This window comes from Physeter macrocephalus, chromosome 12 (assembly GCF_002837175.3).
Source record: "Physeter macrocephalus isolate SW-GA chromosome 12, ASM283717v5, whole genome shotgun sequence".
In the NCBI taxonomy this organism is placed as follows: Eukaryota; Metazoa; Chordata; class Mammalia; order Artiodactyla; family Physeteridae; genus Physeter; species Physeter macrocephalus.
In genome coordinates, this window is record NC_041225.1 from 40,294,726 (window position 1) to 40,309,581 (window position 14,856).

The 14,856-nt window shown below is 33.5% G+C and overlaps 1 protein-coding gene across 8 annotated transcripts in view; it reads right to left on the bottom strand.

The window, feature by feature from the left end:
- Nucleotides 1-14,856, bottom strand: part of PUM2 (pumilio RNA binding family member 2) — a 92,886-nt gene that overhangs the window by 59,370 nt on the left and 18,660 nt on the right. For 5 of the 8 annotated variants that reach the window (XM_024119010.3, XM_024119009.3, XM_024119008.3 and 2 more), the window contains exons 2-5: nucleotides 13,524-13,592; nucleotides 5,898-6,006; nucleotides 2,668-2,855; nucleotides 1,935-2,104 (exon numbers count right to left, since the gene is read on the bottom strand). In XM_024119010.3, the coding sequence (XP_023974778.1) occupies nucleotides 1,935-2,104; nucleotides 2,668-2,855; nucleotides 5,898-6,006; nucleotides 13,524-13,574 (518 nt within the window). In that variant the 5' untranslated portion in view covers nucleotides 13,575-13,592. Of the gene's footprint in view, nucleotides 1-334; nucleotides 437-1,934; nucleotides 2,105-2,667; nucleotides 2,856-5,897; nucleotides 6,007-11,511; nucleotides 11,586-12,472; nucleotides 12,598-13,523; nucleotides 13,593-14,856 lie in introns of those variants that run through there. The other 3 variants (XM_028497122.2, XM_007127300.3, XM_028497123.2) reach the window with 3 other exon arrangements.

Below are 14,856 nucleotides of genomic sequence, written 5' to 3' on the forward strand. Positions count from 1 at the left end.
AGTCTAAACTTTATTTTCACTTTATTTCTTGACATAATTAATTCTCATTTACAGTCTCTTTCCTTCTACAGAAATATTTTATATAAGATCCTTCCCCTCACAAGAAACAAGTCTGTTCTGGAACCACCAGTTCATAGTATATTTAAATATAAGTACATTAAATAAATGGCAATAACTATTTTACCTGGCTTTCAATGTCAGTTGTTACACCTATGTAACTGACCCCAACTTCAGGTGCTTCACATTGGGATAAATTTGCTAACATGTACAGAACATTTCACAAAGCAATTGCTTAATTACAAGAATTGTTTTCCAGATATTTAGGCAGACTTACATTTTATTTCAAAATTAACCATTGTCCTTGCAACATCAGAAGAAATTTCAAACTCCTTTCCCCTTTATCCGCACCTAATTTTTCATATGAATAATCCCAAGGCTTGTTTTTCATTCAGAATATAGGGGAAGAAAAAAATAAAACTGAAAGGGTCCTCTTTAAAATTAGCCAATTAAAAAAAAGAAAGCCTGCTATAGTTCTTTCATTCCTTTCAGTTCTACTCCAATAATATATATATGTTGATGATGTATCAGTTAATGTACATAATAATGATGTGTTGCCATAATGACCATATGACCACAGCTATTAGTTTGAAATGGTTTTATATTGTTGAAGACAATATTGTATCTGAAACATTTTATAAGCAATTTTAAATACATACCCCAAACTTAAACAGAATAAAATTAGAATGCTACTGAATGTAAAGTTCATATTAATAAGAAGTATAGCCTCTCATACAAAACAACTCTAATATCAAAAAGTAGAGGATACAATAGAAAAAAGTCATTATGCTATGAGTGGTGCTATTTTCTTGCTATAGTTAATGGTGTATTAACACTTCAATTATAAATGTATACTCTGCAGGTTTATAGTCAACTCAGTTTTAAATGCATACCCTTGGCTAAAACATAGATTAAGTAATAGCAGAAGCACAAAATCAGAATTAGGTCCTAAAACAAACTGAATACCATTAATTTCTTGTCAAAAGAGGTTTACTGGTTTTGGATGCTTTTTTGCATTTAGAACAGATAGAAATGGCACTGTTTTTAAGAAGCATTGTTAGTCTGCTTTTGATAATTAAAGGCAATAAACGTAAACATGTACCTACAACTAACTGATATTCCATGGTTCACAAGATTGCAAAGAAACAGCTTATTTTCAGGTATAGGCCCCAAAGCATCTGACTACTGAAGTATAAAGTATAGGAAATCAGTATGAAGAAACAACTCCCTGTATGAAGAAACAACACCCTAATATTTAGATAAATGTGCACTGCCTAATCCAAGTGCAAAGGTTAGAAGAAACAATTACTTGTCATAAAAAGACAATAAAAAATCTGCAACTGAACTTAAATTCGGAACTTAAAACTAACTTTGGAAGTCTCTATTATGTTCCCCCCTTCCTAATTTCAGCAAGATTAAGTATTAGCACAAACTCAGAGTAAAAGGGGGGATAGGAGATACAATACAGGGATAGAAGGAAGAGGAAACTCTACAGAAAGGTGCTCAAGAGCAAACCCAAGAAGAGTTTGCCAAGAAAAATCACAGATTAAACCTAAAATTCACTAAATTTTAGCAGGGAGAAAACAGTTAAAATTTAGACTACCATATTATCAGAAAGGTAACGGCAGCTTCTAACATTATTCCTTCAATGGAATGCACTGTTTTAGAGACTTTTAAAGAATTTTTTTTAAAAAATGGCACATAATCATTAACTAGTATTCCTTACAAAAAATTTTAAATCTTCCTCCAGATTAATACAAGGTACAAAGGGAAATAAAAAAACCAAAATTGGAAAAATGTCTACATCAGTCACATCAGCTAGTAGCAATAATCCCTAAAGAGATATGCTTTTCTTCTTGAGAAAGTTAAAATCTTACTTAAAATCTTTGCAATCGGCATCCATTCCATTTGGCAAACCTCTGCCATTTATTTTAGAATCATCATCATCTCCTTGTTTAAGATCTCTGTTTTGGTCCTCCTCAAATGGAGAAGCCTTGCCTTTTTGATCTCCTTTCTCAGGTCCATCTGTTTCAGCATCTCTAGTGCCCTGAGGAAAAAGAATCTGTTTGATTCTGAATATTTAATAGAACACAAAAAAAGGCACCATGAGGTGACCTAAAACTATACTATAGTGCATGTAAACAATAAAAACATTGAATCTTATTTTAATTTCGTAGTCAACTAATTTATAAAAGGCCAAAAAAATTGAGTACAAACCAGTGATTTATAACAGAAGGGCTAAGGCAACCTTAACTATAGCGGTGCTGGAAAAGCAGTAACACCACAAATGAGATGAAAATTCTACTTAATGCATAGATGATTTTGGTTTTTTACTTTCATATCAAGTACTACCATGAATATGCAATTTTAATCTTACAAATTTTGTTTTTTAATTAATATGGGTTTTTTTGATAACATGGTTAAGATTAGAAATATTCCCAGTGGTTCTACCATTTCATGTATTTCAAGTGGCCAAGACGAGAAAACAAGAGCATCAATAGCTATGAAATTTCCTTTAGTTCTAGGAAGGGCCAGAAAAAGAAACTGGCTTAAAGACAACCAAATAACCATCAAGCCATTTAAAAACCTTTCTTTACTCAAAATACTTACAAAAGTTCCCTTCCTAAATCGAGAATCCAATTTATCAGCAGGAGAAGAACTTAATACATATTCTACCATGCTCACACCAAGGCCTCCACTTTCTGATCGCGGAGACAATATTGCATTTACTTCACTGTTTCCATGAAAACCCTGTCCAGATCTTCTCTGTACCATAATAGGCTGGGACATTGAATGGTCTGTTTGGAAGAAAGAATACAATTATAAATTCGTACTTTTAAGCTAACAAAATGTATTTACATGAATTAATATACTAAGGTAAGAAAAATCAGCATATTGTTTTATTTTGAATATTACTGTAATCTTTATAAAAAGATCTTCAGTCTGTTGAGACTCACTGGCCTGGGCACATTTCTTGAGAATACAGATTAAGAAAGCCATTTGCTAAATAGCAGGTAAAAAAGCCTATGTGAAGAACAGTCAAACCCAAAGGTCAATGGAGATAGAAACTAACTTGACATCTCCACTGCCTGTAAGCATCTTATTAAAAAGTTCTAAACAATTCAAAACAAAAAACTTAAGAGATAAAACCTAAAATAAAAGTAACTTCTAAACTGGCAGAGGCACTCCTCAAGCTCACAGTTACATACTGGACAGATTCAGAACACACGGCTGTACTGCTATAAACACAAATGACTAAGTTTAGAAAAACCAGTAATCACAGAATTTTCTATTCTTGGTGTAAAAAATTAAGTATCACTTAAGATTTTTTTAAAAACACCTTCTAGTCTAAAAGTTTTCTATTTATTTTTAACAAAAAATTCATCCATATGGTATGAATACATTTTCTACATATTTTTGTGACAAAAGAAAAAGCAATACTTAAGATCTGAAAGCAAAGAAGATACAAACATAATAAAACATTTGAGGAACAGTCACATAGATTTGCAGAAAAAAATTTTAAAAAGGAACCAATAAGCCACTATTTATATCTGGCTCATATGTGAACACGTATCATACTAAATATTAGGCATCATCCTTAAAGGGTTGAACTATCAGAGAGGTATACTCACTCATCATTTTATTAACTGCAGTAATTTTTAAATGACTGGTACTTTGGTTAAACCATATTAAAACACTTCCATGTCAGTATCTTTATCCATGAGAGATTAGTCATTATATTTTTTCATTCAGTCATTTACCCATTCATTCAGTTTAAATGTTGATTTACTGTCTCTCCTATGCCGGGCACTGTGCTATGTATGGGGAATCCAAGAACAAACAGTCCCTGACTTCAAAAGAGACTATAGGTGTAACAAGAGGCAATCATAATAGAGTAAAAGCACTTCAATAAAAATAATCCAGGATACTATGGGGAACAGAAGGAAAGGGCATCTATCAATTCTTCTCAGTCTTAGAGTGAATCCCAAAGGAAGTGTTATGAAGAGTAGAGAACAAAAAACAGGTGAAAATGGGGATGGAAAGAGCATTTCGGTTTGAACATCCTGGTTTCTCTAAGGCCTAAAAGTGCAGGAGAACACAACAAAATTAACAATCACAAGTAACTCAATTCAGCTGAGAAGGAAATATGTGTATGATAAAATCTCCTGTAGTCATGGAAAGAATCGTAGAATGACAATTCTTTTAGGACAAGGAATGTGTTATTTGTATTTGTACATGCTTGGCATTCAATAAATGTTTGTTCAGTAAACAAAATAATCCATTCATTTCTATTTTTCTCATTTCTCCTGGTAAAGACTAATACTCATCTTCAAAATTTTATCCATACAACTAAAAAAGTTAAGTTGGAAGAGGGAGTGGTACAAGGAATTAACTAAAATTATAAACTTAACACTAAAAAGATACATCAGGAATATATAAACAGCTGCTTAAATGTTTTATTGCTGGTACTAGTTGTCCTCCAAATATAACATACCAAAGATATTTCCCTACCATCCATCTTGAAAATATCTCTCATTATTATGTTGTGCTCAAGATATTTTGCTTTGGAATGCTTTAAAAAATTTTGGTTCTGGTAAATAGAGCAATTAACCATTCAACTTCCAAAATAAAAAAACAAACACATCCATCAACCAAGTTTTCAAGCACATTATTTTAGCAAAGAAAGTGCCTTTTGTGGGAAAAATGTATCCTAGTCCTTATGAGTGCAATCTATGTAGGTTAATACAAATCCAGAAAAAAAAAATTCCTTGAGGATGGGGATCATGTATCTCATTTATCTTTGTATTCTCCAAACCTGGCATATTATATTACATATTGTTTGAAATCAAAGAAAATTCCCAGTAATTTAGTCTAATTTAGTAGTTAGCAAAAGTTTTCAATCTTTTTCAGTTTTGACTATAAAACAGTATTAATCACTAAAATTTTCCAGCTTTTCCTAACTTAAAAAAAAATTATTTTACCCTTAAAAACAAAATTTAAGACTATATAGGACTTAAAAATCTTTTTAATAATTTGGAGGATAAAAAAGTACCTGGTAATTTACACCCAAAATATAAGGTTAAGTTGATAATTATCATCCAGAAATTTGTTTTTATATTACTTTGATCATTTTGTATAGCTTTAGTAAGCTGCATTAAGCTTAGTTACAAAGAGAAAACTTATTTGTAAAATACATGTTCAAAGTTCCATGTGTATATCTCAAATTTTACTAGTCAGAAACATTTAAAAATATAATCAGTACTATTTTAAGAATATAACTATGCTCTTATTTACCAATAAATACTGTCACCCCTGTGAGTTATACTTCTTACACCCCAGTTCATTTTCCCTTAAGAGTTTCTTGGACGTTATGTCTCTCTTCACTACTTAACGGAGATCAAAAACATTCAAAGTCTGCTCCCTTTCTGGGAATTCTACCTTACTAAGGGGGTTTACTTCCTTTGTGGGTGTGGCTGACGTCTAATAAAACTTGACTGAGCTGCAATTAAATAAGTCAGTCACTGTCCATTAATACAATTAAGCTTAAAAATTCCTATGGTTAATGTGTCCTCTATTTTAATTGAAATTCAGAATTTTATAATCAGAGTTTAACTTCAAATAAAACTTCTTAATAAAATCTTATTGTGACAAACATTCCTAATCAATAAGTGGACCGTTAGATATGAGTTACTTTACATAAGAAAATGTGCATTATAAGGATATATGAAATCCTCACAGATATTGCAAAGTTTCTCCAAATACTGTCTGAGGGGCAGGGTTAAAAGAAAATTCAAGTATTTAACAAATTCAGAACTCTCACACATACACCAATAACTTACGAGAAGTTCCCCATGCAGTCTCTCTCCATTCATCATCTCCAAGAAATATGCCTTTTTGTCCATCTTTTGTTGAATCATCAGGTTCCCAAAATTTTTTGGTAGGCAAAAGCTATTTGGAAGGGAAAAAAATATTGTATTTAAATTTTATTCTAATGACAAAGAGCTAAGACATAGAGGAAAGTAAACTTACCACCAATAGGCACGAGTTAGTTTTCAATGCTAATGAAAATTCAGATGACCTATTTCTTAATCTGTCCAGTTAACAATAACTCCCCACTTATGCTTAGATACTGGCTCTAATAATTCCAGACCTGAAAAGTCAACTTCAGACTTTTCTACATTTTTCAAATGGTTTTACTGTCACGTGATATTTTAAATAATTTTTTCAAAAGACTTACTAAATTTCTTAATACAATAAAAATATCTAAACAAATGATTAAAATTTTTCCTTTACTTCCAAGTATTGCCCTTGGATCACCTCCTATCCTACAGCTTCAATGATAGAAAATTTTCATTCTTACTTCACAATGTAATGGAGGTGAACTTCACAATTCTTCCTAGGTCCTCAATACTAACAATCTATTGATCCCAAATCAGGAAGCTATGGGATGGCAGAAGAGACACATAGAAAAGACCCTTAAATACTTTTTGAGGTAACAATGTCAAAGCCCTGTGCCCTATCCTATACTGTAACATACACAAGCATATAAAAATTGTGTTGATATAACCATTCAATGATGATTCAAAATGTACATTTGGCCAATTCCTAATGAGACTTCAACGTTCATCCAGGTCTCCCCTCTCTACCTTTCCTGACACTCAGAGAAGGCAAACTGAGGATATGTTTGTTTGAAAAGAACAGACTGGTTTCTAAAACACGCATTTGACATTTAAATAAGCATTTGTAAGACACCCATCCCTCCTAGCCCATAATTAGGTCCTCATAATCAAACCTGTATATACTTCTATTACTACACTTATCACACTAAATTACCTGTGTTTGCCTCCTTAAGGGCCTGGTGACCTTATCTTCAGAGAGCTCACAAATATAAACCAATCATAATAAAATCAACTTAGTGAAACCTGAATTGGGTCTGAGAGATAAGACTGTATGTGTGTTGGGGGTTTAAAGTGTGAATGGAAGGTGGGGAGGACACAAGAAATTATGAGAGGCAAAACTTGAGAAAATGCACAGTTTGTAGAATAGGGGGTGAGATGGAGGAACAGATGTGGAAGCTGATGTTGTTAAAGCTATCTAGGCAGACTATGAGGAACCTCAAAGACATGCTAAAGAAATATCAATAGTATATTACATTGAAGCAACGGGGACTCAAGAGAGGATGGCAAGAGTGACACTGTGTTTCAGAAAACAATTCAAGTTGTAAGTTCTAAGAATAATGGATATTCTAGACTAGAGGCAAAGAAATCGTTAAGGAGAATTACAACAGAGCCAAGACCACAAGAACTGAAACAAGGTACTGGCAGAAAGAACTGAGAAAATAAAATGGATTTCAGAAACATTCGGGAGAGTCAACAGGATATGAATAAAAATAAGGGGAGGTATGGGACTCCCATGCTGCAACTAAGACCTGACACAGCCAAATAAACAAACAAATAAATAAATATTTTTTAAAAATAAGGGGAGGTTGATAAAAAGAATAAAAGTTTAAAATGTGGGTAATGACATAAATGATACTACTGACCAAACCAGAAAAAAAAAACAGGATAAGCGGCTTTGGAGGGAGGAGGGAAAATTCAATGTGGGCATATATCCCTAGGATCTTCTGCTAAACTAAATACTGTTAATTTTACTGGTATTTTAAGAGAGAAAACTTTTTGCATGTTAGGATCTTCCTGAGCTGCAAACGATTTGTATTTAAAGTACAGACATTTTATTTACTTATTTTTATTATTTTCAAAGATTTTATTTATTTATTTTGGCCACGCTGCATGGCTTGAGGGATCCTAGTTCCATGACCAGGGATCAAACTTGTGCCCCTGCAGTGGAAGGCGGAACCTTAACCACTGGACCACCAGGGAACTCCCTAAAGTATAGACATTTAAAACAATAATCTGCTCTAATAAAGATCCTGGTAAGATACAACCTCTGTTGCTGCGATTTTTAAAAATATCACTATAAAAGTTTCATGAAAATATTCAAACAAAATGTAAATCTGATAATACAGTACTAAAACACTGCACTTGATATATTTAAATAATTGAACATTTATTCATAGTAAAACCCAAGTTAATCCCTTTAAAGTACTGTATAAATAAGCCATTACAGGCAGAAGGAAATGGCTCCTGAGCAAATAATGCTTTTATCCCATACTTCATAAAGAAAAATGTTTTAATAGCAAAATAAGGATAACAAATAAGAAATCAGAAATGAAGTTATAACAACTTAGTAGAAGCATTTATTACAGATAGAAGCGGCTGAAACAAACTAATCTTCTGAGGTAAGAGAAATAAAAGAATCTTTTTGAGGAGCCTATTCCAGTCTTTTGGGATAAGATTCCATGTAGTACGGTAGTAGTTCATAGATCACTGCTTTGACACCCAAACTGTAAAAGTGGGGGCCGGGGGGAGTCTATGTCAAGCACTTACCCAGTGTGCTTACTTTCTGCCAGGCACTGGGCTATGAATGTCTCTTCATTTTGCAAACATTTATAAGTTATCACGGACCGGCAAACAATTTAGTAGTTAATAAAATTAACACTTTTCCTAACAAAGGCCCTTATCACCATTCTAGAAACAGCTGTGACAGTATAGACACTGATTTCAAATATTTTTAGAGAACTACTGGCTTGTGACCAAGAATTAAGTTAAAATGGACTAAATATAAGGGGAGGCAACAATTCAGGATATCCAGGATAGAACAGTTAAAAAAAAAAAGAAAAGAAAAGAAAAGAAAAGATTAAGTGGTACAAAGGTTGGGATAGCAATAAAAGTAGTGCTTTGCCCCTGGAGACTCTTTTACTATAGTAGAAATGGGAGAGCACAAAAACAAGGGCTAAGAGATCTTGAAGATCTGTAAAACATATTATCCAATACTGTTTCATATTAGTTCCCTAATTCACAAAAGCTCTAAACCAAGGTCAAGCAACTCAGTATTTCTTGTCAACCTACTCCTCTATCCTTCCAACTGAGAAATGATTGGGTGGACACACAAATTCATCCCTCCACTATCCACCATTTTATTAGTTCTTTCCTTCAAGAAGCACTTATGGCTTGCCCTTTTCCATCTCCAAAGAAATCAGTCAACACCATAGTATACTACCACAAAATAATTATTAAAATTCCTGCTAGAATTTATACTATGAGGTGCACTTACACTTCAGATTTTTCTAATACAAATTGTTATGTAAAATCACCAAGCCAACCAAATTAATATAATCCTAAGAATTAAAAGAACTTGAAGGCTCTATGTCTACATCACAGTGTTCATATAACATCCAAACTGGGACACTTTTGAGAAAGGGAGTGCTATTAACAATTATGCCACAAAAACACGCATCTGGACAGTCTGGGCAAATTAGGATGTAAGGTGACTCTGTTTACAACGGAAGTTCAAAAAAGATAGGCAGGCATAGATGCTACTAACCAAGTGTGTAGAAAACAAGAGCCACAAGGGAACTCCAAAATGGTGCTTTTCCAGACTTTAATCTTTTCCATTAAAGAAAGATATCAATACTTAATGTTTTCAAATCACACTACTTCCCCAAATCTTCTACATTCCCAATATCCCTTAATATCAGCAGCAAATATTATTAGATGTCATCACTTCCAATGGGAAGCAGTACTGTGAACAGTCAAGGCACTCAAGAGTTCAAACTGCTGTTCAAGCACTGTTACTTGGTATTGGGCCAGTTAAGTAACTGTTCTGAGCCTCAGTTTCTTCATCTGTAAAGTAAGGATAATAATAAAGCCACTGTTATAGAGTTTTCTATGAGGCAATAATGAAATAATATAAGTAAACTACTTAGAACAGCATCTAGCACGTGGCAAACATACATATTACGTATCTTCACCACGAAAAGTATGAATCCTTTAATATTCTAAAACATGAGTAACACGCTGGCCAGCAACATTTAACTGGCTGATTATTTTAAATGATTAAGAGTATTCGTTACAAAAACCTTGTCTATAGCTGTTTGCCTTCTTTTTTAGTTTGAGTATCCTAGGGGGATCATGAAACTACACTACTTACATCAATAAAAAACAGCTGCCTAATAAAGTCACATTTTGCATAAGGAAACAGAATCAGAGGTTAAATAAACTATCCAAGATTACATATAAGATTACATATATATAAAAAAAAGATTACATATATAGGTAGTAAGTGGCAGCATTAGGAGCTGAAACCATAACTGTTTAATTCTAAGGCCCGTTTTCTTTACACTTAACTACCACAGAAGATGGTTCTTTCCAATCATAGTCTAATTCATCAATATTTCTAAAAATATTCAGTTATTAGGCCATGACTAGGTATAATGAAAAAAATAAAACAGTTCAAGATGTTAACAGGATATTCAGACTATATAATGTGGGAATTCATTAGAGTGGATAAAGTTTATGATAGAATGTCTAAGACGGATTTATAGACATTAACGATAATCAGCTATTTAAAACAGCTGGTTTCCATTCCAGTTATCCCTAACAGCTCAGATCAGAGCTAGAGCATTTGGGAGATATATGTGATTCATACAAAAGGCTATTCTTATTACTATCTTCAAAGAAGTCAGTCTTTCTCACTAGTGCTATAGCACTAATGATAGATCTGAGAAATATATAGCACTAGTGATAGATCTGAGGGAAAACAGAAGTCTCCTTACTCTTCTCTCCAGTACATTTTCCACTTCACCATACTACCTGGGATCTTAGTACATAAATTTTCTCTAATGTTTTCTTTAAATATTACTGTGCCAGAAAAGAAAGGAGGGAGCTTTATCATACTAAGCTATGAAAATACTCCCCCCAAACACATTAACTCAGTGATTTAAAGTTAAATTCTGGGTTCCCTAAAGAATTTCAGGCAGGAGCCTCTTTTTCCATACACACACACAAAGTTCCTGTTTAATTTTTATATATAAAAATAAACAGGTATGTGTCTCTGCAGTATAGTTTTAAAACACCATACTAATGAAGCTGAGTTCAACCGACTATGGGTTAGCTTTGCTCTTTTTAAGCCATGTGACATAATGCAAACTGTTATTAGGCCTTTTGACAAAAATGTGCTATGGAAAAAATTGGAAAGGATGAGTTTATGAATGGATGAATACAAATCTGTTCCTATTCTGGATGAACAACTAGAAGAAACCGCCCTTCTGATGATGAGTCAGTAAACGCTATCATGATCTACATAACCCAGTACACTGAAAATAACCCTGTATGTAATGCAGTGCTTTGTACATTATAGATTTACAGCAACTTAAGACATAATAAGTAAAGCTTTATTTTTAAAGAAAAAGTCAAGATAGGGCAATATATTAAAAAAGGATGTCGCATTAAAAAAAATAAACAGGCAATTTTAGAAAACTCAAGAGCCAGAAACTCAAGGCTGCTTTTAGGTTATTTAAATGAATGAATTCTGGGATAAAACAAAAAACCTCACCTGTCAGGAAAGGAGGAGAAGACTGGTGAGAGAGAGACAGGCAAAGAAGGAAATCCCAGAAGGTTCCCTGCTGCCTGTGAGATGAGGAAAGATAGAAAGGCTTGTGGGAGAGAGAACCCAGAGACAGAAACCTCAATAGGTTTCTTAGCTATCTCTTAGAGGTAACAGAATTAGTTGGTAAACTGTTAAGAAAAAAAAACTTAATTAGTGAATAACAGCTTATTTAAAAATACATTTTTAAAAGATGAAGGTCACAGAAGCACTGACCTGCTGCTACCTGCCAAAAAACCAGACAGCCTAACCCTAGCCATTTTTACTCTGCATATCTGACATTTCCATTAAGAAAAGCCTAGATTTAAGCTTAGATCATTTAACACGCTATTAAAACCAGTCTCTCTTCTCCAAAACCTCAAATACCCCTCCCTCCACCCTCCAAATACCTAAACTCTCTCAACTACTGTTTCTGATCATGACATTTTTTAAAAAACTGCCAACATGTCTTTGGGTTTATCAAATACTACTTAAAAAGGGAGGAAAAAAAAAAAGATCCAATCTGTAAATACATACACAATGTAGATCTGCAAAGTAAAGTGTTGTGGGGTCTAAACAGAATCAAGGTAAGGGTGTGACTTTATCTGGTCTTTAAGAAAATCAAGTTCAAGTTTGTCACAGACTAGGCTGAAGCACTGTTCAAACCTGCTTTTAAGATATGTTATTCTGCTTTCTAAAGACCAAAAAAAACAAGTAACAAGGAAAAAAACAAAAGCCCTTTTCAACTGCTTTTTTTAATTCACCCATAGTGTAAATAATGCGCCACTGCACCGCAGTGAAGCTGCAAGGTTCTTTTTTAACTAAAAAATTATTCCCTCTCTCAAATTTTCTTAGGGCCCAGAGTTTTACCTTAAGCGCTGGACTAACAAGTTTACTTTGGCAATACTTATGCTTAAGCACCTTAACTCACCCTTAAATCAGTCCTCTGAAAATGACAAACTCTTTGGAAAACGCTGTTCTGAAGAAGGGGAGGGTTAGCTAGCTGCAGGGTGCCCTCTTGTGGCCCAGAAGAGTGACTGGACTCTTTTTCTGCATCTGAAGAGCACAGCATTGGATGGAGTGAGTCTCATGAAGGTCTACCAAAGTAAAATAATCTCCAGGAGCAAGCGGTTAATTACACATCTTAGGTTTGTTCATGGTTATTTTCTATTATCAAAGTCCACACTATGTTAGTACTACAGAACATGACAAAACAAAAATGTGACCACAAGGGTTTTCATAATCAATTAAAGTTTTCTAAATATTCATTAGGTATATGGAAAACTAAGTAGTTTTGATGTCTTAAATTATGTAATGGTGAGGTTAAATGGGATGGCCCAATGAAAATCGTAGATTAACAGGACTGATAAAAGCCAAAATTTCAGAGTGCCCACTGTGCCCTAGTCATTCAAAGCTAACAATCTACAGAGGAGACTAATATAAAACAAACTGTAACCAGTAATATAAGTATGTATAAAGATCCATGAGAAGTCAGATGAGGAAGTAATTAATTTTACTGCAGATATCAATGGGACAATAAAGAGTCTTTCAGTAGAGTCCTGCAGAGGATTAGAAGTTTATTAAGCAAACAATGAACAAGGAGAAATTTTTGTAAGAAAGAACAGTGAACAATTAAGTGTGGCTAAAGCAAACATAGCATACATATATAAATCAGCAGGACAAAGATCAAGGAAGGCTCTTTTGTGATCAAAGTAATTATGGTCCATTACCAAAATAGAAGACATTATCTAATCAGGTCAATCAAATCAACTAGACACAAATAACCTCACTAAAATTACTGCTAAAAGTTAAAAAAAAAAAAAAAAAAAAAGCTGAAAATCCCACAACTACAGATTTTAAAAGCCCACATCATTTGGAAGATATAACCACTATTTTCAAGGAGATTTATGGTTAAAAAACAAGTCTTAATGGCTCAAATAATCAAAGTGAGGTATACATTCTTAGTATTCGTAAATATTTACCTCTCCCATTCCCCGAGATTCTAATGCAAGAGCTTGAAAATCATGATTCATTTCATCCACAGATCAAACCTGTTGAATAACAAAAAGAAACATCAGTAGAAAGAAAAATTTGAAAAACAGACTGCATCAACTATTTTTATATTACATTGCTGTTATTACTGATGTTATAGCATGAGCTGAGATGGACAAGAATCCATTTCTCTATAAAGACAGGTTTTCCTAAATAGAGCACCATAGCAATCTACACTAAAATTTGTGGGAAACCTGGGGTCAACGGTTCTTGGATTATTTTGTGTGCCAAAAGAAACCCCTACTAGTTTCCTGCACAAAAGAAAAGATGGGAAGTAAAGAACAGAAGAAGTGAGCTCACGTACTAAAATACAGTTACCTTTTTTTTTTTTTTTGGCCATGCTGCACCGCATGTGGGATCTTAGTTCCTGGACTAGGGATAGGATGCCTGCCCCCTGCCGTGGAAGCGTGTAGTCTTAACCACTGGACCTCCAGGGAAATCCCCAGTTATCTTCTTTTAAAAAAAAAATGTTGTAATTCCTATTACAAAATTATTACTTTGCACTACTTAAGATTTCTCAAAATTTCTCAGAATTTCATTATTTGTAGACCTTATACCAACGATAAAAAAAAATTTTTAAGTGGTGATCCAGTTCTACCTCAAAGCAACATATAATCTGCTGTGAGAGTAATTATAATATTCAGAGGTTTCCTTAAGAATAATTCCTTTCCCTACAATAATCAAAACAGCATGGAAATGGCACAAACACATAGATCAATGGAACAGAAGAGAGCCCAGAAACAAACCCATGCACTTATGGTCAATTAATCTACATAACAAAGGAGGTAAGAGTATACATGCAAAGAAGACAGTCTCTTCAACAAGTGGTGCTGGGAAAACTGGACAGCTACATGTATTATAAAACAATGAGATTAGAACATTATCTCATACCATATTAAAAAAAAAGCTCAAAATGGATTAAAGACCTAAATGTAAGACTTGAAATCATAAAACTCTTGAAAAGAACACAGGCAAAACACTTCTGACATAAATCGCAGCAATATTTTTTGGATCTGTCTCCTAAGACAAAGTAAAAGCAAAAATAAACAAACGGGACCTAATTAAACTTAAAAGCTTTTGCACAGCAAAAGAAATCATCAATAAACTGAGAAGACAACCAACAGAATGGGAGAAAATAATTGCAAATGATATGACTGACAAGGGGTTAATATCCAAAATAAATAGCTGATACAACTCAATTAAAAAAAAAAAAACCCACCCTCAGCCAAAAAAAACCACACACCCCAATCAAAAAATGGGCAG